General features: G+C 41.4%; 1 protein-coding gene across 5 annotated transcripts in view; it reads left to right on the top strand.

Moving 5' to 3' along the window:
• Positions 1-27,733, top strand: part of pot1 (protection of telomeres 1 homolog) — a 326,410-nt gene that overhangs the window by 165,747 nt on the left and 132,930 nt on the right. For all 5 annotated transcript variants that reach the window (XM_060839484.1, XM_060839486.1, XM_060839482.1 and 2 more), the window contains exon 8: positions 26,758-26,888. In XM_060839484.1, coding sequence (XP_060695467.1) covers positions 26,758-26,888 — 131 coding nt within the window. The remainder of the gene's footprint in view (positions 1-26,757; positions 26,889-27,733) is intronic.

Genomic DNA, 27,733 nt, shown 5'->3' with positions numbered 1-27,733 from the left:
AAATTCTTGCCAGCATCTGTGCTATTTTCTCCATTGCCTTGCGCAAAATCCTGGGATACGTTTTATCCGGCCTTGGAGATTTATCTACTTTCAAGTCAGCCAGACAACTCAGATCTCCCATCTATCAATGCTTAGTTCTTCAAATATATCACTGTCCTTCTTCCTGATTCCTGTATCCACATCGTCTCTGTCACTAGTAAAAACAAACACAGTGTGTTCATATCGAACTTGATTTGCACCTTCTGGCTCAATACTTATACTATCACTGTGGACCTCAATGGGCCCTCTTCTTTCCCTTGTTATTTTTTAATCTTAATGTACTTGTAAAATAACTTGTGATTTTTGTCTGTTTTATCTGCTAGTATTCTTTCATGTCCCCTTTGTGTTTACCTAATTTTCTTTACGTTCTGCACTCTCTAAGGCTGTTTTGACCCCTCAGTACCTGTCTGAAGTCTTCCCTTTTTCTCTTTATCCAATCCTGTATATGCCTTTATGTCACAGGATTTGATAGTCCCATCTTTCATCTTTATTGGAACATTTTGACCCCATAATGTTCCAATTGCATCCTTGACTGCCCCCCACTGATCTGACATAGGCTTACCTTTCAGTATCTGTACCCAATCCACTCTGGCCAAATTGTTCTTGATCTTAATAAAATCAGCCCCCTTCCAGTTTAGAAATGTTGACTGCGGATCCCTCCCTGTCCTTCCTTTCACAACCTTGACTGTAATGAAGTTAGGACTGAGAATGCTCCTCAATTAGGCCCAGGGACACACAACATGAAGGTAAGCCAATGGGGTATAAATATGTAGTTTATTCAAACCCAGGTGTGCATACACAGATTAAAACAAATAGAGTTGTGCTGTCAGGCCCTTTTGTGGTACAGTGGTAGTGTCCTCACTTCCGAACCAGGAGACCTGGGTTCAAGTCCCACCTCCTCCCGAGTGTATAATGACATCTCTGAATAGGTTAATTAGAAGAAATAATAGACACAACTAGAATGACTGGAAGCATAATATTTAAATGTTTTTGGATAGACTTTCTGCTTGAGATTCAGAGATATGTTAGCAATACCCTGTGTGTGTGTCTCTTTTGATCTCATAAGGGTCATGTGCCATTTATAGTTAGTGGCCAGGATTTTGCACTGTTTCAAGCCCTGGAATAACACAATGAAAAGGTTTTGGAAATCATTAGTCACCCTGTAGCACCCCCTAAATAGAAATATACAGTCACATATAAAAGCTTTGTGAATGAGATAATAGGCTAATTCCTGTGTTTTGAATGAAGATATGGACAAACCAAATAGAGTCACAGAGATGTACAGCACGGTAACAGACCCTTCGGTCCAATTGCCCATGCCGACTAGATATCCAAACCAAATCTACTCCCATTTGCCAGCACTTGGCCCATATTCCTCTAAACCCTTTCCATTCATACACCAATCCAGAAACCTTTTAAATGCTAGAATTGTACCAGCCTCCACCACTTCCCCAGGCACCTCATTACACACATGCACTATCCTCTGTGTGAAAAGTTGTCCCTTAGGTCCCTTTTATATCTTTCCCCTCTCACCCTAAAACTATGTCCTCTACTTCTGGACTCCCTCACCCCAGGGAAAAGACCTTGTATATTTATCCTATCCATGCCCCTCATGATTTTATAAACCTCTACAAGGTCACCCCTCAGCCTCTGACGCTCCAGGGAAAGCAGCCCGAGCCTGTTCAGCCTCTCCCTATAATTCATGTTTGGGTGGTTAGGCAGGCAGGAGAAACACAGCTTTGTCTTTGGCAACTTTCCAATCAAAGTTTACTATGTTGTTTGCCGATGTTATTACTGGATAAGTCATATCCCAGACTGAATTATGACTTGATAGATCATATTTTGTTTTGTTTTAGTTTAAGTAGCCTTTCACCATAATTTGGGTTTGCAATAGTGCAGACCTTGTTCTAACAATAAAATAGAAGTTTATTAACCAAAAGAAATGAAGATAAAATAGAAAAAAAATCTGTTTCCATAAAGCACAAATAAATTAAGCACAAAGAAATATAATCTCATTACTTCCAAACTACTTCTTTACAGATCCCCAAACATCCCTTGTGCAGTATTCAAACCACAGAGAATCCTTTTCTAACACCTCAATTGGCTGAAGTTAACTGTAATTTCAACTCCCAATCTGAAAAATCTTAAAGCCTTTTTTCTGGATCTTTCATACTCCAGGGTTTAAGCATTCTCAGCTTCAAATAACTTCTTCAGGATTTTATCCAAACACCTTTGGTCTGGAACTAGCACTAAGCTCCTTACTCTAAGGTAATCTACTGTCAACAAATCTAACTACCTCCTCTGTTTCTCAAGAGTACTACCATATACATCCATCTTCATCCAATGGCTTCTGCAGAGCTAACTAAAACTGGAAGGTCTCTCTTTTATCAAAATATGTGTATTTCTCCTTCACTTAGAAAAAGCCCAGAATTTCCTAACATCAACTCAGATGCACAATTGTTATTTTCTCTGTCATGGGCATTCTAAATGTATGCACCCATTAGTTCTGAAGGCTCTCTCTCTCAAACAATTTTTAAATAAATCACTGTGGCTACAGAAATTCTTAAAATTTAATTATCAAACACTTTAACCATACAGAAAAACCCATATGTCACCAATTCAAAGCCAAACTTAAAAAAAGGTATTAAAATGTATGTTATTCACACGCTCTATGGTATAACAACATGAATGGATCAAACAAAGACTTAAAATGTTTGAGAAGTAACCTGATGGAAGTTTATAAAATAGTGAGAGGTATATATAGAGTTAATGGTAGTTGTCTCTTCTTTAAGATGGGGAATTTCAAGCCTAGGGGGCACATTCTTAAGGTGAGAGGAGTGAAATTTAAAAAAGACATGAGGCTTTTTTTTTACACAGAGGTTGGTTTGCATGTGGAATGAACTTCCTGAGAAAGTGGTGGATGTGGGTACAGTTACAACATTTAAAATACATTTGGATTGACACATGAACAGGAAAGGTTTGGAGGGATATGGGCCAGGAGTAGGCAGGTGCGCTTAATTTAGTTTGGGATTATGTTCAGCATGGACTGATTCGGCCCAAGGGTCGGTTTGCGTGCTATATGACTGTATAGGCTCATGGGAAGAAAAGCTCAACAAAGAAATTAGAAGAGCACGTGTGTAAATAACTTGCGCATATATATATAAAATTGAACGTTGGACATATTTAGAAATAACTATACTTCATCTTCAAGTTCAAAGTCAATAGAACTACACAATTATTAGAGTATTAAAAAATAATGATAATGTTTGCAGTGTGTGAGTTGAATTGAAAAAGTGAAGGTTTAATTATCTTGTTTTTCCCTGAAGCATGTTGATCTTTTAAACCTCCTTCATCTTACTCACCAGGAGGACTGGGTTATTTTTTACTCTTCATTGTCCTACACCAAATAGTGTCAGGCTGTAAAATATCAAATCCTTGTTGGACTGTGTCACAGACCACACAGTCACATGTTATAAACTTGTGGAATCAAGTTTTTTTTAAAAATTATGCTGCAAGCCAAGAGCCCAAATGAAGCAAAGTCAAGTTCAGTAGACTTGGGGTGCAATTTCTTGAGGTGCCAGTGCGAATGAATAGGCATAAAATGGCATGTGAGTGGAGAAGGTATGGTTGTTCGTTTGTGAACTTGAGCAGACCTGCTGCTTTCTGCGGTTTCTCAGTTTATGCATCACAGCGCTTAGGCTGTTGTCTTCTGATGACTCGGATGGTGTCCTCACTTTAACTTCTTGGAGAAGATGATGACCATTTCTCCACTGGCTGTCAGCATCTGTCGAGAATATGTAGCTCCCGAAGGATGAAGGTAAGCAGCACAAACCTGATTGGCACTAAATTGACAGCCTTTACTCCCAAGGAAACAGAAAGCAAAGTGTGCAAGAAGTATTATTCAAACTTAGTCTTCTAAAAGCTGGCGAGCTCTTGAGAAGGTGCACAGATGATCCCCGATTTAGTGACATCTCTGCCCATTTCTTCTACTCCTTGGATGTTAATTCAATAACACAGTCACAGGCTGGAGTAGGGTATTTTTCAGTTTGCGGTGCTCCCCTGCTCCCTTCAGCTCAGTATTTTCATAGAGTCACAGAATCCCCACAATGCGAAAGCAGGCCATTCAACCCATTGAGTCCGAACAGAGTTTCTGAAGAGCATCCCATCCAGACTTAGCCCCATCCCTGCATTTCCCATGGCTAATCCAACTAGCCTGCACATACCTGAACACTATGGGCAATTTAGTGTGGCCAATCCACCTAACCTGCACATCTTTGGGTTGTGGGAGGAAACCGGAGCACCTGGAGGAAACCCACGCAGACACAGTGAGAATGGGCAAACTCCACACAGACAGTCACTGAGGCTGGATTCGGTCCCCTGTTCCTAGCGCTGTGAGGCAGCAGCACTAACCACTGGGCCACCATGCTGGATGTAGGAGCTGATCATGCAAGGTTGGGGTCAATGTGGCATCTGAGACCAGGGTGAACAGCAGGGAGAAGCGGGTGAATGGATGTAGGAAATTGGATGAAGTTGTCTGCCTGCAAAAAGAGAAAAGCAATAGAGAGGGAAAGAAAGATCGGATTCAGCCAAAGAAAGGAGACTTGAGAGAGAAGTAAGAAAGTAAATTGGAATTTTAAGAATCTCTTGAAGACTTTACCAACGCCAGCAATGAGACTCCACAGTTTCCGTTATTCCCTTTCTAGACTAGAGAGATTGATGACACTGCGAGTCCTGAAAGCTCGTCATGAGCAGAGTGTCTGTGTCCATGTCCATCAGCCCATATTTTATAAAGCAAGACTAGTTTTGTTTCAATACTGCAATTATAGCAATCTCCTGTAATTCATGGGGAGTTTAAGGCAATTCACATCTCTTCCTCACTAAAGCTATTTTATTTCATGGCATATGTTAAACTCTCCCTCATTTTTCCAGTAAATTGTTTCTCTTTCCATGTTCTACTAAATTGTGATTGCTGCAATGATTTCTTCAAGTAGCTGATGTCATCTACTGGCAGTTAGCATGACGATTTCTGGGGGTAGTAGTCATTGAGGTATTGGGCCCACAGTAGGCCCTTCCAGACGATGTGATGTAGTAGTAAAAGTAGACCATTTGGCCCATTAAGTTCTCTCTACCACTCAATGAGATCATGGCTGACCTAATAACCCTCAACTCCATTTTCCTGCCTTTTTTTTCTGTAACCCTTGATTTCCTTTACTATTTAAAATGCTGCCTGCCTCAGCCTAAAACTCAACCACTGTCTCAACATCCCTCTGCAGTAAATAACTCCAAAGATTCACTTCCCTTTGAGAGAAAATGTCTTCCAGATTACTGTCTTAAATGGGTGACCTCTTACTCTGCGATTTTATCTACTGATCCAAGACTCCCTCACAAGAGGAGAAACAGTCTTTGCATCTATTCTGTCAATTCCAATAAGAATCCTTTGATTCAATAAGGTCACCTCTCATTTTTGCAAACTGCACTGAGTACAAAGCCAACCTATTTGAGCTTTCCTTATAAGAAGATCCCCCTCTATTGGGAATCAACCTAATGAGCATTCTCTGAATACTTTTCCTTCGATAAGTGGGACAAAACTGTTCACAATATTTCAGCTGAGGTCTGACGTTCGCCTTGTATCGTTTTTATAAGACATCCTTATTTTAAGGCAGCGATTGCTGTGGGAATAAATGCCAACAGTCCATTTGATTTACTTTTACCCTTGAATTCGGATGCTAGCTTTTTTGTGATTTATGCACTAGGACCTGCAATTACCTCTACTACAGCTTTCTGTAGTCTTTCTCTATTTAAATAATGTTAATCTGCTCTTACCAAAATACATAATCTCACATTTTACCACATTATGATCACTCTGACCAAATAAATCTTTGTCCACACACTCAAACTGTCTATATCCTTTTGTAGGATCATTGTATCATCCTCACTATTTATCTTTCCACTTATTTTTCTCTCATCCATGAACTTTGTAACAGTGCATTCACTTCCGTCATCCAAATTATAAATTATATATTAATTATGGTCCCAGCCCTGATCCCTTCGTCACTCCATTAGCTTTGAGTTCCTGAAAATGCCCCTTTATCCCAAGTCTCTTCTATGAGTTAGCCAATCCTCAAACTGTGCTAATTTACTACTCCCAATGCCATGGATTCTTATCTTAATTAAGTAGCTTTATGTGAGCTATCTCATCAAAATCCAAAACTATAACGTTTACTGGTTCCCAGTTATCTATCCTACTCGTTACATCCTCAAAGACTAGAATAAATTTATCGTGCAGCCATGCAGGCTTTGCTTGATTTTGTTATATATTCTAAATGCTCTGCTACAACATCCTTTATAGTAGACTCTTAGATTTTCTCAATAACACATGTTTAACTATCTGGCCTATTATTACTTTCTTTTGTCAGTCTCCCTCCCTTTTTGAATAAGGGTGTTACATTGGAAGTTTTCCAACCCTCTGTGACATGTCCCAAACTTTTGGGTAACAGTGCTAACTATTGAGCCACCGTGCCGCCCCAATTCTAGAAGATTACAACCAGTGCATCCACTATCTCTGCAGCTACCTCCTTTAAACCACAAGGGTGTAACCCATCATGTCCAAGAAACCTCCCAGCCTTTTGCTGCATTAGTTACCTGATTTAAAAATCTCACAACACCAGGTTATAGTCCAGGTAGCACTGCTCCTACTTCAATTGGTGTGCTTCCAATTAAACCTGTTGGACTATAACCTAGTCTTGTGTGATTTTTAACTTTGTACACCCCAGTCCAACATCCGCAACTCCAAATCATTCCTTAGTTACCTGAGCACTTTTTCTCCAGTAATAGCTGTTGTGCTTATTCCCTCATCCACTTAAAAGGCTGAGATTATTTAGTTTTTTAAAAAATGTTGTTTGTGTAGTATACCATGGCAAATGTTGCAAAGTATTTATTCAATTCCTCTGCCATTTCTTGGTTCCCCATTATTATTCCACTAGCCTCTTTCTTAAAGGGGCTTATGGTCACTTCGGTTCACTTTTCTTTCTCATATATTTAAAGAAACCTGTATTGTACCTTTTGCATTAATTGCTATTTTGCCCTAATACTTTATTTCATCCTACTTAATTATTTTTAGTTGTCTTTTATTGGCTTTTGAAACTTTTCCAATCTTTTAGTTTACCAGTAATTTTTACTAAGAATATTTGCAGACCTCTCTCTCCGATTCTCTCTCTTGCATGCATTGTCTCTCGCATGTGAGCACTCTGCTCTCTCTCTCTCTCACGTGTACTCTCTCTTTCACATGCACTCTCTCTCTCACATGTGCTCTCTCACGCCACACTCTCTCACATGTGCTCTCTCTCTGTCTCTCTCATGCTCGCTCTCCCGCGCTTGCTCTTTCTATCACTTTCTTTTTCTCTCTCTTTCCTGGGCACGTGCTGTCTTTCTCTCGTTTGTGATCTCTCTCTCTCTCACGTTCTTGCTGTCACATGCACACTCTCACACCTCTTTGTGAGGGCTCAAGAGAGGCTATACTCTGTTTGATGGGCTGTGGGAGTGTTTGACTCCAGCCTTGGCTGCAATGAGCAATTTATTTCTCATGCCCATTCTCAATACTTGCCATCTCCTCCAGCTTTTGGTGACTCATGTTTTGCTCCAAGCATCTGACCTATCATCAAAATGCCACCCAACCTCACGTTTCTACTACATACCATAAACTTGAGTTGTATTAAAACAGAGATACAGCACACCCTTAATATCCATGACTGTTAGAAAGTTAGAACATATCCACAGATAAATTTCTTTGTTCCTTTCTTTTTGATTATGCTCATTTGTTAATTGGATGTACTACACTGCACTTTAGTTTCAGGTCTCATTTCTCCCAAATAGAGTTTTCAGTGATGGAAATAAAAATGGATTGTAATCAATGTTCCCTGTTTTAGTTTGATTTTCATTGGCAGTTCCTTTAAGTACACGAGACTTTTAGATATATTTGTCCTGGTATACACATGTGCTCATTGGCAGGAACTGATTATGGGTATCCTCATTGTAGGTGCTGAGATTGCTGAACAACTTAGAGGGAACATTGATTTCATGAGGTGTGTTGTGTTGTGGAATAAAGTAAATTTTAAGGATGGGTGTGACTTCTGAATATAGGGAGACCTCGCTTCTGTTTAGAATATGCTAAAATTCTATAATAAACAGCATGAATGTAACAAAGCAAATGTATGAGCGCCACACCACGTAATATGGAAAGGCTGTATTGATTTTGCTTTTCTACAGCGATTAAAATGTCTGCTTGAATCAGATTACTGTAAACTGAGAATGATGAATAGTGGCTTTTTTTTATATCTTGATGCCAATTGCAATCTCTGAAGTGCAAAGTATTACATTGACTTTCATTGATAAGGAGGAATTCTCTTTCTTGACTTGGGAAATGTCCTGTCTTCCATTTTTGAATAGTTGACCGTGCCCCCCCCCCCACTCCCCCAGCATTATTTGACTGTTTGGAAAATGCTGGGGAGGACGTGATCAAGTTGGTGACACATATCTATCCTTACCAGTGCAGCACCATTGTCAGGCAGCTCTAGCCCATATCACTGCTTGGGGGTCGACAATCCAGATCAGTGAGCAAATCTGAGACCATTCAGGCCATATGGATTATTTCCACCTCCAGTAGTATATTTCGCAATGGTTACAACTTAAAGTCTGTACGAGATGAGTTCAGTGAAAATTCAAATTTCATACAGCTTAGCAATCACAAACAATCCCTTATTGCTTTATATCTCGTTGCATAATAACGTGATCTGGGCTTCATATCTTTGAAAAACATTTTTCATGTGACCTGGTTTGGTAATTTCACACTAATCATTTAACTTTATTTCTCTTGTCACCAGGCTGATTAAAGAGTTCAATAATGCAAGGCAAGATTTAAATGATCAAGCTGATTTGTTGCTCATGAATGAGAGCAGTGCAACAAATTTCTTCGTGATTCATAGCATTCTTTGTACCTAAAATGTGTAACCACACATGACTGACTTTATATCAAAATTATTATAAAACTTAAAGCAAAGATAAATTATCAGCCCATTTGTGGAAAGACCTGATGTGCATTATTTGACAGTTGAAGCTCTCTAAAAGATGTTTAAGACCAGATTGTTGCTTGTTTTTAATATATTTATATTCTTAATGCATGCCAGCGGATTGGCTATGTACTTCCAGGTGTTCCTGCTGATTGATCCCTTTGTATGTTTATAAGGTCTACCTGGTGGAGGCAGCTTGAATTGCCTTGGTCTGTGACATTGGTGGCTTAGTTGTATTTGCTTGTGTTCCTGCTTTAGCTGATGATTGTTCAGTCTAGTCATTGATGGTATTTGGTTAATACTTTCAAGACCATGGGCATCTAGTATTATGGTTGCACCTGCCTTTGGAAACACCATTAGATATGGATTGACACATTCTATTCCTCAAGCCTTATTCAGAGAATGGGAAGAATGTTGTGTTACGATTGGCTCTAGTGAGTTAAAGTAGAAGCTTCAATCGATACCCAGTTATGAGAGTTGGTAGATCTATGAGGCACTCTATCTGATGCCCTGAACTCCTGTAAATATGCCTGGAAAGTGAGAGGGGTACCTAGTAGTTGATGGAGATGACTGTAGTGGCATGGACTGAGTAGAAAGGCTTCAGCTCAGAGTTGCAGCTTTGCTCAACGGGTTAAGATTTCACCACCTAAGTTAGATTCCACCATTAACAATCCTCTGTGAATTGGTCTGGAGCTGGATCCTTCAATGTTTTGGCTTGTGGTCAACGTGTGCAATGCTGGGAGGTGATACACACTCCCTGTGAGCATAATTACATTGCTATTGGACAACAACTGAGCAAATTATAGCTTTCACCTGATTTGAAGTTTACTGGTTCACATAAAAATATAAACTATTAACTATTTAATGAGAACATGACACCAGCTGATTAATGCTTGCTATATTAAATCTTTATTTGATTTGCAAATTGCTGAGGGCTAATGGTAGAAGTGCTAATGCATCAATAAAAATGATATGTTTGTTTCTTAGGGCAGAACACAGTGAAATACAACAGTGATCCTCATACAAAGCTAGTCTCCATAGTATCATTCAATGTGAAAGTTATTTGCTGTCTTGTGATTACCTTCATTTGTTTCCAGAGAGATACTGCTCAAGCAGTTCATTCAGTCAGTGGTATGCCTAGAAGCACAAAACAAACCAACTGAAGACTTTGTGTTAGGCCTTCAACTGATTTTTTTTTATATGTAGCTCAGTGTTACATGTTTTTCTATTGCTCATTTCAGATGTTTGTAATTACCAAGTAATCAATTTTTTGCATGTGATTCAGTTTTTGTAAGGTCACTTATTATTTTCATGAGGTAACTTGCCTTTGGTTATTTTTGTATTGGTGCATTAAACAGTAGCAAACAGTAGGTCCACAGCTTGTTAAGATGCTCTGAGATCAGTGAAGAGGATGAGTCTAGACAGGTAATCTCACTCAGCCTGAGTATCAGTTTTTGTCCTTCTGTTTGTAGTGGAGCTTGGTGCTGAATTAGTCCAGATTTTTGGACAAGGCCGAAAGAGTGTAACAGCAACAAATTACATTTATATGTTCCCTTTTAATATAGCAAAACACCTTGGTACTTTGCAAATCATCTTCAGCCTAAAGAAATGGCACAATTTAAGGTTTAGCTTGAGGACAGATAACCAAAGAGCAGCTGTTGAAGAGAATATTAGAGGAGGAGAAAGGAATTCCAGGGCTCAGCAGGGGTCTAGCGCCAGAGTCACTGATTGTGAAGGGAAGGAAGTGCACAGATTTCAGTGATTCTCATAAAGGTGTAGGTTACAGAGATAGTGGGCAGAATGGTGGAATAGTGGTTAGCACTGTTGCCTCACAGCACCAGAGACCCGGGTTCAATTCCCACCTCGGGCAACTGTCAGTGTGGAGTTTGCACATTCTGTCTGCGTGGGTTTCCTTTGGGTGCTCCGGTTTCCTCCCATAGTCCAAAGATGTGCAGGTTAGGTGATTTGGCCATGCTAAGTTGCCCATTGTGTTAGCTGAAGGGGTAAATGCAGGTGAATGGGTCTGGGTGGGTTGCTCTTCGGAGGTTCGGTGTGGACTTGTTGGGCCGAAGGGCCTGTTTCCACACTGTAAGTAATCTAATCTAATAGGGACAGATGAAGGCATAGCAGGATTTTAGCTGAAGGGCGTGTAGTTTTGAATAGAGAAAATGCTGGACAGGGTGCCAATTTTAAAGAATTTTGCACCCATTAGGATTTTGACAGCATACATTTTGGAATCTGCTTTTGGAATCTGCTTAACTCTGTGGAAGCTTGGAATGTTGGAATACAGTAAACAAGAGATGTCCGAAGCAAGCAGGATTTCAGTAGATGCTGAGGCAGGGTTAGTGTCAGATAATATTAGAGGTTGAGGTAAGCATTCTTTTTAATGAAGAGCATTTGCAGTTGGACACTGTTCAATGTAGGATGCTGTATATCGAGGTTGCATATAGTCTGGAATAAAAAGAGGAAATGCAGAAAGTAAGCTGGCTCTTTTCCTGTATTAGAGGTGCTAATGTATCAATTTAATTATAGTTTTTAAGAAAGGTAATTATCTGAAAAATTAAATTCTGATTTTTGTCTCTAGACTGTGTGGAGTTTGCACGTTCTCCCCGTGTCTGCGTGGGTTTCCTCCGGGTGCTCCGGTTTCCTCCCACAGTCCAAAGATGTGCGGGTCAGGTGAATTGGCCATGCTAAATTGCCCATAGTGTTAGGTAAGGGGTATATGCAGGGGTATGGGTGGGTTGCGCTTCGGCGGGTCGGTGTGGACTTGTTGGGCCGAAGGGCCTGTTTCCACACTGTAAGTAATCTAATCTAATATTTTAGCATCTCAACTCTGGGCTGTCACTGCAGAAGGTCCTCTGGACAGTGTATTTGGCCCAAGCATCTTCAGCTGCCTTATCACTGACATTTCCCACATCGTTAGGTCGGAAGTGGGGATGTTTGCTGACGATTGCACAATGTTCAGTACTATCCATGATGGCTCAGACACTGAAGTGGTCCATGTTCAAATGCAGCAAGACCTGAGGAATATCCAGGTTTGGACTGACAGGTAGCAAGTAACACATGGACCAAGCAAATGCCAGACCATGACTGTCAAAAAAGACAGAATCTAGCCATTCTGATTGTCCCTTATCATTCAATGGCATTACCATCACTGAATCCACCACTATCAACACCCTGTGAGTTAACATTGACCGAATGTAAATGGAGCCAGTCATGTAAAGACTGTAGTTGAAAGGGTAGGTTAGAGCCAAAGCCTGCCTAAACATCTACAAGGCAGATATGAGGAATGTGACAGACTATTCCCCTTTTGTCTGGATGGGTGCAGCTCCAACAACATGCGAAAAGCTTGAACCTTCCAGGATAAAGTAGCTCACCTGACTGTCAACGCATCCTCAAAGCTAATCACTCACTCCACCAGCAGTGTGTACCATCTATAAGATGCACAGCAGAAATTCACTAAGTCACCTTTAAGGGTACTTTTTAAAACCATAGCCACTACCAGCTACACAATAGCTGTAAATATATGGGACTACCACCACCATATACATGCTCCCTTCTAAGCCATTCATCATCCTGATTTGGCAACATGTTGTCATTCCTTCAGTATCATTGGATTAAAATCCTTGGAACTCACTCCATAACTGAATTGTGGATGTCTTTAGATCAAATAGACCATAGCAGTTCAAGAAGGCAGCTCATTACCATCTTCTCAAGATTAATTGGATGGCCAGTAAACACCGGCTCAACCAGAAAAGCCTACAGTTCCTCTTTATTTCAAATTTCCAACCGTCACAGTGTTCCCTTGTTTAAAAACAAACTAGTTCATCCTGAGCTAGTGATCTAAGGAGCATGTGGAATTTATTGGGCAACATGCATTTCTTTTTGAGTGTTGCTGAAATCATACATATTTTGTCAAGGCAAGTTGTCCATTAATCAGGATAATTCACAAGAATGCCAATGCAAGGGAACAAAAAAAAATTGGTACTATGTGAAAGAAGAATATTAACGAATCGACAACTGGACTCTGGTGGAGGTGTTGCCATGGAGAATGTACCAGTTCATTGACAGTTAATTTCCAGACTTTGTTTACATTTTGAACCAGGTAGGTTGACTCAGAGTGGTCAGGGTGTTGTTCTGAGAAATAAACCAGCAAATAGCTGTCACTCATTTGGTTGATTTGGAACAGACATAGTGCATGTAAATGTTTTTTCTATCTGTTAAGATCAGGGCTCTATGTAACTGTGTAGTTTGAAGCATGCTGTTTTTAATTCATGCAGAGATGAACTCAGGAGGGAGGCAAGGGCCTAGTGGCATTATCACTGGCCTGTTAAACCAGAGACCCAGGAAATGTTCTGGGAACCCAAGTTTGAATCCTGCCATGTCAGATGGTGGAATTTGAATTCATTTCATGTCAGGAATTAAGAGTCTAATAGTGAATCCATTGTCTATTGTCAGAAAAACCTATCTGGTTCACTGATGTCCTTAAGGAAGGAAGCTGCCATCCTTACCTGGTCTGGTCTAGTCTATATGTGACTCCAGACCCGCAACAATGTGTTGACACATAACAGTCCTCTGGACAATAAGGATGAGCAATAAATGCTGGCCAAGCAAACAACATCCACATCCTATGAATAGATTCAGGAAAAACTAAGTACTCCTACGGCTGTAATTGTTAAAGACAAACAAGCGATTATTTCAATTACACTGCGATATGTTTGGCTGTATGTGCATAAATCACGTGGCCACAGAAAGCATGTGATTTGCATGCAAATTTATCTATTGGTTATTATCATCAGTTTCAACTCCAACAACCTCAAAAACTGAGGGAACCTGTATCTTCGCTCCTTCTGAGCTGTAATGCAAGATTGCAACTGACATTTGGTATATCATCTAACATCACACAGTCTTTGTGCAAACAGAAAATAATTTGTGCACAACTCAACAAAATGAGTGACAGCCATTCAGTGTTCATTTCTCAGGGTAATCAGCATCAAACTACCAGTTTTAAAAGTTAAGTAAACCCTGGGCTGTTAACTGTCAATCAGCACACCATGTACGTGCCCCCCCCCCACTTGCCAACAATCAGCACTCTCCTCACTTTCCCTTTGAGTTGGTAGTCTTGTGAATTGCCCTGATCAGAGCAAGAATAAAGGCATCTTTTTTCTTTCCAACAATAGTCCATGTTTTATACCACCAATTGAGTATTTCGTATTTTTCCAAATCATCACTTCAGGGTGTAAACACCTGACTGCATCTTGTGTTTCCCTAACTTCCGATAAATTCTTCCATGGGATGGTGCAGGAACTTTGTTGTAGTAGTGTAGGCACAGCACAAGCCTCATAACTTGAAAATCTTCTATAGCCTCTTAGCGAAGCAGAGAACTAAATCTTAGCACGGTATGAAATCCTTCGTGAAAATTGATCTCCTTGGTACAATTCTAAGTAGAGTTGTTTTGGAGAGAGATTTTTTTAAAGCTCCCAAGATATCTCTGAATCTGAGCTAAGTCAATCAGTAGGCAAATGTTGCTTTGATTAAGGAGACAGCATAAACTGCAACAGAGTGTCCAAAGTGGTAAAACCTCTGAATAGATGATTGAAAAGTGAGCAATATTTCAAATATAATTGCCATGGATTTCCAAAATCTTTGTCGTTGTGTGCATTTCACAATCATTGATATCAGGAACACTTGTAACACACTTAGTGTATAATGCAAGATAACATTATTGGAGATTTATTCTATACTTAAGCAGTTGTTCATTTTCATCTGTTGATTCAGAGTGTAGATGCATCTTGACTGAGCTTCATGTTCGACATCATGATTTCAAATATTGGATGGGAGCTTGATTCCACAACCTTCTGACACTGAATTAAAAGTATCACTATGTTGACATTCCAGTCCAATTTTAACTCTGCTCTGGTTTCTAACAAGTGAGTGATGATGTGTTAGACATGTCTCCACTGCACCAGGAATGAGGTCTTGCGGATTATAATTCCAGTGTCTCATTTAAGGCATGAAGTTTATTCCCAATTCTGAGAGCAGCAGAGCAATATGTAGCCAGAGGTTGCTGGCTGAGATCAGGACAGGATTGACGGCCAGTATTGTTGAGTGCCAGGAAGGTCAGAGGTTTCCATAGCAAACAGGAAATGCTGGAGAAGGTTAGCAGGTCATAGAGGCATAGAGATGTACAGCATTGAAGCAGACCCTTCGGTCCAACTTGTCCATACTGACCGGATATTTGAACCTAATCTAGTCCCATTTGATAGCACTTGGCCCATATCCCCCTAAACCCTTTCTATTCATATACCCATCCAGATCCTGAAGCATCTGTGAAGAGTGAAACGGAATTAGTGTTTTGAGTCTGGTATTATTCAGCAGACAAGGTTTCAGTGTTGGATTTTGAAGAGTCACAGGCAAAGTAAAAATTCAGTGTGTCAATCAAGTGCTTTATTGGGCCTCTTTTTATTTTTATTTATGGGAAGGTGTTGTCTACCGATCTTTGATAAATTTCTGCAGTGCACCTTGTAGACAGTGCACACTGCTGCTCCGGAGTGTCAGTGGTGGAGATAGTGCAGGTGATGCTAAATCAAGTGAGCTATTTTGCTCTGGATGGTGTCAAGCTTCTTGAATGTTGTTGGGGCTGCCCTTACCCAGGCAAGTGAGGAGTATTCCATCACACTCGGGAAACATTGCTAAACATTGTGCAGTCATTGCTGAATCTCCCCACTTCTGACATAACATTACATCAGAACCAAGAACAGTTCAGCCCCTTGAGCCTGCTCCAACATTAAATCTCATCATGGCTGGGCTGATCTCATCTCAGCCTCAGCTCCACTTTCCTGTCCACTCTCCATAACCCTTCAAGCCATTAAAAGTTAAATTCTGTCTGGCTCATTCTTAAACTTACTTAATGTCCCTGCATCCATCACACTTTAGAGTAGCGAATTCCACAGATTCATGACCGTTTGAGAGAAGTAATTTCTCCTCATCTCTGTTTGAATCTGTTAGCCCTTATCCTAAAACTATGACCTCTTATTCTAGATTAGCCCAGTCCAGGAAACATCCTCTTTATATCTACTTTATCAATCCCTTTTAGTGTCTAATATACACCAATAAGATCTCCTCTCATTCTCCTCAACCTTACACTGGAAGGTAGTAGCTGAAGATGGTTAGATCTAGGACAGTACCCTGAGGAACTCCTGCGAAGATGATCTAGAGCTGAAATGACTGACCTCCAACAACCACATCCATCTTCCTAAGTGTCAGGTATGACTTCAACCAGTGCAGAGTTTAATCCCTCATACCTATTGATTCCAGTTTTATCAGTGCTTCTTGATGCTAGACTTGGTCGCATACAGCTTTAATGTCAAGGGTTCTGGAATCCAACTCTTTTGTCCGTGTTTGAACCAAGGCTGTAATGAGGTCAGGAGCTGAAAGGCCCTGGCGGAACCCAAACTGGGCGTCACTGAGCAGATTATTGCTGAGCAGGTGCTGCATGATAGCACTGTTGATGACACCTTCACCCCTGGTAGCCCACAAATCGTCAACCACAGTACGATAGCTACTGACGAGTATAAAGAATCCCATACCGACAACTAACAGAACCAATGTCATATACAATATACCATGGAAAGACTGTCACAAACATTACATAGGGCAAACCAAAAGAAAATTATCTGTCTGGGTACACGAGTGCCAACTAGCCGCCAAAACATATGATCAACTATCACTTGTGTCCATACACACAGGCAAAAATGTGTGCCAGTTCAACTGGGACAATGTACTCATCCTTAGGACAAGCCAAACTGGGATGTGCATGGGAATTCCTGGAAGCCTGGCACTCAACCCGGAACTCCATTAACAATATGTAGAGTTAGACCCCACATACCAACCACTAAGAGACAGAACCAGAAATGATACCACCCACCTCAGCAAATTGGGGGACACACATTGCAAGGGGCACAGAACACCAGTGCTTCACCAGAGGCGCACTGATGACATTACCTAGTATGGAGATGAAACATCTGCAAATAAACTTACCAGGTCAGTGAGCAAGTCAACAACTTCACACCTTCCGTCACTTTACTGATGATCGAGAGGCCCTGATATGATTCCCTGTTTTTTTGATTGGTACAGTTTCATCCACAGCTCATTGAGTTAGCCTGGTGGTCAGCTCCTGATAACACCAACTATCACCTGCATGGTTAAACAAGGGTGTGTGTGTGTGTTTCATTTGTTTGTTCCTTTTCTGTGATGTTTCCTGTGACCGGTGTTGGAATTGAGCTCAGTTCCTAAATGATGAACTTTTTTTTAATGACCGATCCTAAAGGTTGACGAGCTTGTGTCCATTTAGTGCAACTCAGAACAGATTGTGCAGTCAATAAGCAAGTTGATACAGTGGTGGCGACTTACTAGACATATAAATCCAGCTGGAGCATGCCAGATGATTAAATTATCATGGGTGGTAAAGAAGCAGTTTTGTCGGCTCAGAGTCAGGAAATGACTCCTAATATTGTGTATTTTTGGATTTGCCAAGACATTAAGCATCAGGATGTGGGATTGCTCGTTGAGTTGGAAGGTTTGTTTTCAGACGTTTCATCATTATACGAGGTAACATCATCAGTGAGCCTTTGGAAGAAGCTGTGTTCGGAAGCTCACTGAAGTTGTTACCCAGTATGGTGATGAAACATCTGAAAATGAACCTTCCAGCTCAGCGAGCAAGCCTACGTCCAGAACCTCAATCTGAGCTACAAATCTTCTCAAAACTCACTCACATTAAGCTTCAGTTACAACATCGAGGTACTGGCCTCTCTCTGAATGGAGTTTAATGGCAGCTTCTGACATGATTTGGCAGCTGGCCATGATTGGCAGGTTTCCACATGTTGTGCAGCTTGATGCCAGTCTAATTCATTTCATTCTACGACTGAAGTATGTAGATAAGTACAGACATAGTGAAGGGAATAATTGCCCTCATAGTGTGTCACTAATTAAACACAGTATTTTTTAAAATTATCACAGGATATGTTAATGAAGAAGAATTTTATTTAACTCTCTCACTCTAGGGGAGTTTTTTCCCCGACTTTCCATCCAGTTGACAGTTGAAATAGTAATGTGCTTGGCTCAAGTATATTTTGATTTGAAAACATAGATATAATGTAGCACTACCTTGTGTTAGGAGCTATATGGAACTTTACGTTTAGCTTCTATTTTGTGTTAAGGAGTAGGGAGTTGACATTTTATGTTTTTGTTTGAGTTTTTCTGGGCTATGTGTTGGGACTATGGAAGCCTGTTTCTCTGCCTGCAGTTTTACTGTTATTTTACAACCCATATAGTGATGTTCGTAGTCCAGTGGATTAACGTAGAGTTTGAGATCTGTAATGTTGCCTTATGCAAGGTTGCAGGGAGACAGAAAATCTAGAAATCATTGAGTGTACCTTGAACCTGAGTTTAGAGAACTTAACATGTTTGTTCTGAAGTTCAAGAAATGGTGAATTTAGTTCCCTTTAGGTGTCTTAAAGAGAGATACCAACTAAAGGATCAAAGCATTTGGTCCATTTGCAAGGCAGGATTGTGAGTGGCTTGGACTGGAGCTTGTAACTGATTGTGTTCCCATGAGTCTGCTGTCCTTGTTCTTCTAGGTGGAAGTGTTGTGGGTTTGGAAAGTGCTGTCTAAGGATCGTTGGTGAATTTCCAGGATATTGCTCGTGACACATAGAAAACCAGTGAATATTATAGGTGTGAGGTAGAAAAAGGGGAATGCTGGAAATACACATACTGAAGAAGAACTTTATGGACATTTGAGAAAGGGCCACATGAGATATATTATGTCTTCCTAACTTTAAATATATTTCATGGTTGTATGGTAACACTCATCTATAAATTAGATGTTCGAGTGCCATTTCAGAGGCTAAAGTGTTTATTCCAGGCTGAACGGACCTATGCTTTAACAAGGGACTGCTGTTCAGTCTGAGGTGCATTCTTGTGGATGCTTGTTAAACTGAGACACTGCCCTCTCTGGTAGCTGTCGAAGATTGCATGATGCTGTTTGAAAGAGCAGACAAGATCACCTTAAAGTATTAGTGCCAATCTTTAGGAGGAATAGGCCATGACTGAACTCAATACCCCAGCAATACTTTTGAGTAATGATGCTTGTACATCACTCCTGGGTTGGGAGTGCAGTGGGGAGCTCCGTTAACCCAGACTCAGAAACATGACCCAACACTTTGGGGCTGTGGTGGGGATTGTTAGGCAGCGAAAATGGAAGTTGTGGATGTCAGGAAGGGGAGGCAGTGAGAAATGGCTGTGGTGTTTGAGCATTTCATTGAAGGTATGACAAACAGAATTAAACAAGAAACAGCCCTCACCTGCTTGACATGCTTCTCATACCACCTTCCATCCTCACACCCCCCCCCACGCAGCTCCTTATAGCCTCTGTGCTGATTAATGCCCCTGTAGCCAACCCCTGGTGGGCTGCATGCCAATTAATGCCAACTCCCCTCGATCCATGTCCCCACCCTGAGGAAGGGTCACTGGACCCGAAACCTTAACTCTGATTTGTTTCCTCAAGTGCTGCAAGAGCTGCTGAGCCTTTTCTGCAATTTCTGGTTTTTGTTTCTGCTTTCCAGCATCCACAGTTTCTTTGGTTTTTGTTTTGTCTTGCACTTACTATGTCAATTCACCCAGCATTCCCAATGAGCAGCCCTCATGTCCCAGGCTGAGATCAGGTCAAATTTTCAAGTGTCTTGAAGATCTCACCCCTTTAAAAAAAAAGCTGTAATCAATAAATCCCCCATATTAAACTACTTGTAATTCCTGAGAAAAACAAGCATTTAATTTCACAGTCCTGTTTAAAGAGTTTAAATCATTTGGAGCTGTCAGTCAAACTGTGAAATGATACCAACCCCACTGTCATAATGCAGAGTTGTGAAATCAGCTATGCAACACTACTCCTGTAATGATAATCCTCAAGTTTATGTCATCGGCAAGCACTGATTTTTTTTTGTTTGCAGATTTGTTTTAAATATCAAAAAACCTTGACATCTATGTTTGCCGATTTTCCTCACAGTCTCAATGGGTTTATATATTTGACCAGACATTCATAGTTGCTTTAAGCAATACCAAAGGGCACCTGCCCTCGTGCAAAGATGCCTTTAGGACAATATCCAGAAAGGTACCTTTATCTCTCCAAAAGGTATGAACGAAAAACAGACATTGCTGGAGAAATGCAGTAGGTTTCGTGGAGAGAAAGCAGGGTTAACGTTTCAAGACCAGTGACCTGTCTCCAGACCAGATAGAAACTAGAAAAAAGTCATGATTTGGAGATGCCGGTGTTGGACTGGGGTGTACAAAGTTAAAAATCACACAACACCAGGTTATAGTCCAACAAGTTTAATTGGAAGCACACTAGCTTCCAGAGCACCGCTCCTTCATCACCACCTGATGAAGGAGCGTCGCTCCGAAAGCTAGTGCTTCCAATTAAACCTGTTGGACTATAACCTGGTGTTGTGTGATTTTTGTACCGAGAAAAAAGTGTTTGTGCTGATGGCAGGGGATGAGGGAGGGAGTGAATGAGTAGATAAATGTAGGTGGAGCCCACAGAGAGAGGGAAAAAAGGTAGGTGGACAAAAAGGATTGTTGATAGTAAACTAGGGACGAAGCCAAGCTAGATGGGTGATCGTGGAGTCTGTGAGTGGGCCGAAAGTTCCCCAAGCAGAAGATAAAATGTAGTTCTTTCAGCTTGTGCTATGCTTCATTGGGACATAGCAGCAGACCCAGGACAGAAACTTTGGCCAAGGAAACATGATGGTGTTCTGGAAGCTCAGGGTCAGTTTACAGACAGAACATAGGTGTACTGCAAAGTGGTCACCCAGTCTGCATTTTGCCTCCCCAATAAGGACACAACATGGCAAGCAGCGAATGCAGTCATTAATTGAGTGAGGTGTTGGTAAATCGCTGCTTCACCTGGAAGGTGTATAGATGGGGGAGCAAGTCCCACACCCTCCAGGTAATACGCCATCTTTCCAGAGAGCTGAGGCAGCAGGAGAGCTTCTCTTGCTCTTGTGAAGGGTGCCACATTATTTTGTTTGGAAGGGTGGGATCATCTTGATTTGAATCTCCACTGCCATTTTTGTGGTGATAGGCTTCCTGTGTCAAATTTTGTACCTTAATCATTTTGGATGTTGAGGTTGTCTAATGAAATGGCACACGTACATTGGAAAGTTTGTCTCACCATGTTGGAACACTGTATCCACTATTTCAGTACCTAATGGTGAGGCCTTACATTAAGATTACTCAAATATTATGCTCCATTTCAAACCATAATGTGTACATTATGGAGCAAATAATGGAAGCAATTTAAAATGGGGCTCCATCGCAACACGATATGTGTGCAAAGCTGAGAAGTGTTGATGTTTAATTCAGAAATAAAGGTGTTGTTTAATGTATAGTGTTCCATATGTAATTGATCCCCTGAGTTCTAATGTCTGATGAGATAGTGGATACATGTGTCAAGTAGTAAGTAGTTAACACAGGAGGATAGGCACTATTATGTTAAGCTGTCATTTAGAAGTAGGCACAAAAACCCTAGGCATTAAAATTCAAAAGGTTAATCTAATGACTTCCTGCTGCTTTTCTTCACAAAATGGAAATTAATTTATTCTGGGACCAGCATTCATTGGTCCTTTGGGACCAAGTACATGATGCGCTTATGAAATATACATTATGGAAGTTACAAACTTATGCTGCTTGTTAACTCTTGAAGATTCTATGTCCTTCTTTTGGAATTTTCTTCATGTTCACGCTAAAGTAGCATTGAGACTAATTCTCATGTCGATATTCAAAGTTTAGTGAGTATATAAGCAATCTTCATCGTCTATCTCTCTGAACGCACAACATTTTATAGATGGTAATGTTGTTCAACAAGGTGAAAGTGAGGATTGCAGATGCTGGAGATCAGAGTCTAGATTAGAGTGGTGCTGGAAATCCCAGCAGGTCAGGCAGCATCCGAGAAGCAGGAAAATCGATGTTTCGGGCAAAAGCCCTTCATCGTTGACTGTTATTGTGTTTCATGGGTTTGCTATTGGAATAACTATTGATAGATGCAGGTCCACACCATTGATAATCCACACCTTGTACCAAAGGTGATTGATTGAGTGGCCAAAGCTATTTGGAAGATTCATCGAATGAGTAGTTAGTAAGCTATTGTGGAGGGTAAATCTCCTTCCAGATTACATAATCTAGGAAAGAGCAACCAAAGTTCTGAGTATAAGAAGGAAGAGAAGAAGACATAAAGGATACCAGCAGAATTAAAACCCGAACTGGGAATGCACAGTAAGGCTACCAATATGAGAATCAGACTTCATGGAGCTCCAGCTGTCTACCATCCCCCAGGCATTGCCTGTTCGTTCTTGTTCTGCACTTCATTCCATTCCAAAAAAGCAGAAAACTACCAATCCTTCACAGCCCATCACATAGAAAAGAGCACACTCTCAACTTGCTCTTTGCCATTATTAGCATGTGCCCGCACTGCCTCCTTACTGATTGGCAAGCAATCACTGCCCATGAAGCAGGCTCCATCCTGCTAATACACACTGCTATCTGTGTGTACTCCCCACTCCATTTTACTGATGAATATGGTGTGACTATGATCCATTGGTATTATACAGTGGATCCACATCCTGGGCAACTGGATACGTAAAACAAATGCATTTCTGATTGCTATGTGACCATATGTAACCTTTGGAACTATTGATAAAATCTTTTAAGATGCTTTAAAATTGTCTAACCAGCCCATTGTTCCCATAAGTATACAATGTTTACAAATGCCCCCACATAAACTTCGATGTTTGATTCAAGCTAGGAGAGGCAACGGCCTAGTTAGTCCAGACACCCCCAGGTAATGTTCTGGGAAACCAGGGATGGAATCCCACCATGGAAGATTATACAATTTGAATTCAATAAAAATCTGGAATTCACAGTCTCATGAGGACCATGAATCCACTGTCAATTATTATAAAAACCCATCAGGTTCACTAATGTCGTTTTGGGAAGGAAACTGCCATCCTTACCTGGTCTGGGCTACATGGGACTCCAGACCCAAAGCAATGTGGTTGACATAACTGTTCTCTGAGCAATTAGGAATGGGCAATAAGTGTGCTGGTGTGGGCAGTGACTCCCTCATCTTATCAATGAATAAAGTAAACTCCTTTCTTTCAAAAAAGACAGTTTAAAATGGGTTATATGGTGGTGCAGAGGTGCGGTCAAATCATCCATTATGGGGACAGACTTTTGACTCAAAGTCAGGTGGGTTAGTCAGAGTGGAGGATGATGGTCACTAATGGCCTTTGGTCATGGGATAGATAACTGTCAGGGGTGAAGGATGGATAGATAACTGTCAGGGTGAGGCTGTGGTACATTGTTGTCAAGGGTGAAGGACAAGTAGATCACCGTCGAGGGTGAAGGACACGTAGATCACTGAGGGTGAAGGAGGGGTAGATCACTGGGTGAAGGAGGGGTAGGTCACTGTCGGGCTGAAGGAGAGGTAGATCAGTGTTGGGATGAAGGAGGGGTAGATCGCTGAAGGGGATGAAGGAGGGATGGATCACTGTCTGCGTGAAGGAGGGGTAAATCGCTGTCTGCATGAAGGAGGGGTAGATCACTGTCAGGGTGTAGGAGGGGTAGATCATGTCGTGGGTGCAGGAGGGGTAGATCACTGTCGGAGTGAAGGAGGGGATAGATCACTGTTGAGGGTGAAGGAGGGGTAGATCGCTGTCGTGGGTGAAGGAGGGGTAGATCACTGTCGTCGGTGAAGGAGGGGTAGATCACTGTCGGGGTGAAGGAGGGGTAGATCGCTGTCTGGGTGAAGGAGGGATAGATCACTGCCTGGGGTGAGGGAAGGGTAGATCACTGTCAGGGTGCAGGATGGGTAGATCGCTGTCTGAGGTGAAGGAAGGGTAGACCACTGTCTGGGGTGAAGGAGAGGTAGATCACTGTCTGGGGTGAAGGAGGAATAGATCGCTGTCGGGGATGAAGGAGGGGTAGATCACTGTCGAGGGTGAAGGAGAGGTAGATCACTGTCGGGGTGAAGGAGGGGTAGATCACTGTCGGGGATGAAGGAGGGGTAGATCGCTGTCGAGGGTGAAGGAGGGGTAGATCACTGTTGTGGGTGAAGGAGGGGTAGATCACTGTTGTGGGTGAAGGAGGGGTAGATCACTGTCGGGGTGAAGGAGGGGTAGATCACTGTCGGGGTGAAGGAGGGGTAGATCACTGTCAGGGAGAAGGAGGGGTAGATCACTGTCAAGGGGGAAGGAGGCGTAGATCACTCTCTGGGTGAAGGAGGGATAGATCACACTGGGTGAAGGAGGGATAGATCGCTGTAGAGGGTGAAGGAGGGGTAGATCACTGTCGGGTGAAGGAGGGGCAGATCGCTGTCAGGGTGCAGGAGGGGTAGATCACTGGGTGAGGGAGGGGTCGATCACTGTTGGGTGAGGGAGGGGTAGATCACTGTCGGGGTGAGGGAGTGATAGAACGCTGTAGAGGATGAAGGAGGGGTAGATCACTGTCAGGGTGAAGGAGGGGTAGATCGCTGTCGAGGGTGAAGGAGGGGTAGATCGCTGTCGAGGGTGAAGGAGGGGTAGATCGCTGTCATGGTAAAGGAGGGGTAAATCAGTGTCAGGGTGAAGGAGGGGTAGATCGCTGTCAGGGTGAAGGAGGGGTAGATCACTGTCAGGGTGAAGGAGGGGTAGATCGCTGTCAGGGTGAAGGAGGGGTAGATCGCTGTCATGGTAAAGGAGGGGTAAATCAGTGTCAGGGTGAAGGAGGGGTAGATCACTGTCGGTGTGAAGGAGGGGTAGATCGCTATCGAGGGTGAAGGAGAGTAGACTGCTGTCAGGGTGAAGGAGGGATAGGTCATTACTGAGGCAAACAACGCCAACAAATCTTGTTTCTCTTCCTCAAGCTGAATTGTTCCGGCTCAGGCAAGGTGAAGATCCTCATAACCGTTTCTAGTGCAATCGCATATTTTCTATCTTGTAGCAACCAGAACTGCACAAAGTAATCTGTATGTGGCCTAACTATTGTTGTGCACAACTCTGTTGTGACCTTCCTGCTGTTGTTTTCAATGTCTTGACTAATAAAGGCAAGTATCCTATGCGCCTCCTTCATCCCGTTAGATACCTGCTCCTGCTGCCTACAAGGACATGCTTACCAAGGTCGTTCTGATCTTTTGTACCTCCAAGGGCCACATTGTTAATCCCTTGCCTTGTTGACCATCCCAAAATGTAACTTGCATTAGCTCACACTTTTTGAAATAAAGTGTAAAGAATTGAACAAAACGTGGACAACCTCAGTCACTTGATATTTCACACTTAGACGTGGCCATTTCATGAAGTGAACCAAACTTGCTCTCTTTTGTTATCCATCTTTAAAACCAACTTCTTTAATGCGTTCCAAAATCAGTTTCTCTTATAATACATATACTTGTCTTTTGAACATTTTTTTAAAAAGGGACCTCTCCTGAGAACTGGGTAAAAGAAAATGCTCTACTGACTTCTCTTATTTCTAGGCACGGAGAGTTGAGGTGGGGAGGCATTCTTGACAAATTGTCAGATACATGTGCCCTTTTCGATTCAGCAAAATGTCCATATTACTTCATTAATTACGAGTTGAAAAATCCAATTTATTCTGAATGTCTTAGGTGCACGAGAACATGAAGAGGTTGTTTAGGCCCTAGCATTAGTTCAGTTCTGAACTGATTAGTATCGTTTAAACCTTCCATTCAGCTCAGTTTCATAACCCATCATAATTTATAATCTTAAAAAAACCCTCAAGTAACGCAACGCTGAGTGACTGTCAATCTTAAAATGTTTCCCCTGGGTCAGCATTAGAGGTATTATATGCTTTACATACACTCTTGTATTATGTGGTGCCTGGTGAAGCAACTCCATCTCATTTTGAAATTTTTAGTTAGTCTGGTTTAGGGAAGATTGTCCTGACAACAGACAATAGGTGCAGGAGTAGGCCTTTCGGCCCTTTGAACCAGCACCACCATTCATTATGATCATGGCTGATCATCCTCAATCAGTATCCTGTTCCTGCCTTATCCCCATAAAGCTATTGGAATCAAGGGTTAAGAGCTCTATCCATCTATTTCTTGAAAGTATCCAGAGACTTGGCCTCCACAGCCTTCTGGGACAGAGCATTCCATACATCCACTACTCTCTGGATCTCTTCTACTCTACATGGCAGATCTGTTTACTGATGTTTACCCTTGAGTGACCTAAATTAATTATACAATAATTAGGAGTTGCTCTTTAGCCTTCCCACCAGAAAAAAACAATTCCTCATCTATATTGTTCCACATTATTACTGGCACATGTGCTGTGACTTAAAGGTAGGTTCTTGGCTCCTTGTCTGCTTTGGTTTCACACTGAGCTATTTCTTGTCAGTGTTAGTTTGTTATTGTCTTCTGCTATCACTGGACAGAGCAAGAAAGTAGATCCTCAAGCCTATCCAAATTAGAATAGGAATCTAATCCATGCTGTTGGTGATGTTCTGCATCACAACCTGGTCATTTAGCTAGCCAGCACTATTATGATATAAAGATGCTTTCATGAATTTTATGTTCTTTGAACTGAATGTTGTCGTATCTTTTCAGATTTCTGCTCCACAGTGACAATAGTGGATCCTTCTAATGCAAGACTCAATTGTGTGCTTTTCAGTGGGAATGCTGATTTACTTCCTAAAATCTACAAAGTGGGAGATGTGGTTCGATTCCATAGAATCAAGGTGAGCTTGTTCATTTCCTTTGCGTGATGACAGCCCTAGCCTTTCTTCTCAAAGAAAGCCAAGCTGAGAAAGAAGCAAAGTTTTTGCAGCACCTTTCACAACATCTGGATGATCCAAAGAACTTTATGACCAATGAGATCCAAGTATGTTAATTCGCAAAGAGCAAGATCCTTGACACAATATTGAGATAAATGACTCGATCAGTGCTTCCAAAACCGTTTTCCAATCTGACTGTGTTTTAATAATTGAAACATAACATGATCTCAGAGTAAGAGTCTTAGAAGTCTTCAGTATGAGGATCATCATGCACCTGGCATCTCCATAACTCAAAAGAAGTCATACTTTTCTGACTGGTACCTTAAGCACTTGTAGCAATACTGACTTGCTTCAGTCTTACCATGTCTCACTCCATTCTCTAGCATTTCTTCCAAATTGGTCAGAGCTAATTGTTGTAGAGAAGAATTCAAGTTTCACCCTCCGAAAAAGGTGATGAGGATGGGTTTCCATGCAGGGTGTACATTTAATAATCCACTTGCAACTAATTAGAATGAATGCACATTATGAAATGTTATGTGTGGCTAACATTACACAATGATCACTTACTCCTTAATTACAGAAAATGTAACTACCATTCATATCCTTGAAGTTTTGTTTTTTAACAAGTTTATCCTCACTCTGCTTTGATATCACCAAAGGTAGTGGGAGGAAAATGAGAAGTATTGAATCAGGTTTGAGACAGTTTAACAATCCAAGTTAACTTGTGCGTACATGAATAGAACCGTCCACCATGGATTTTTATAAATTTACTTGTATGCTGACTGTTAATTTTTTTCATTATGTACTGA

This window comes from Hemiscyllium ocellatum, chromosome 19 (genome assembly GCF_020745735.1).
Source record: "Hemiscyllium ocellatum isolate sHemOce1 chromosome 19, sHemOce1.pat.X.cur, whole genome shotgun sequence".
Taxonomy (NCBI): Eukaryota; Metazoa; Chordata; class Chondrichthyes; order Orectolobiformes; family Hemiscylliidae; genus Hemiscyllium; species Hemiscyllium ocellatum.
The sequence above is the reverse complement of the archived record's forward strand: the minus strand, read 5'-3'. Positions and strand labels throughout refer to the sequence as shown.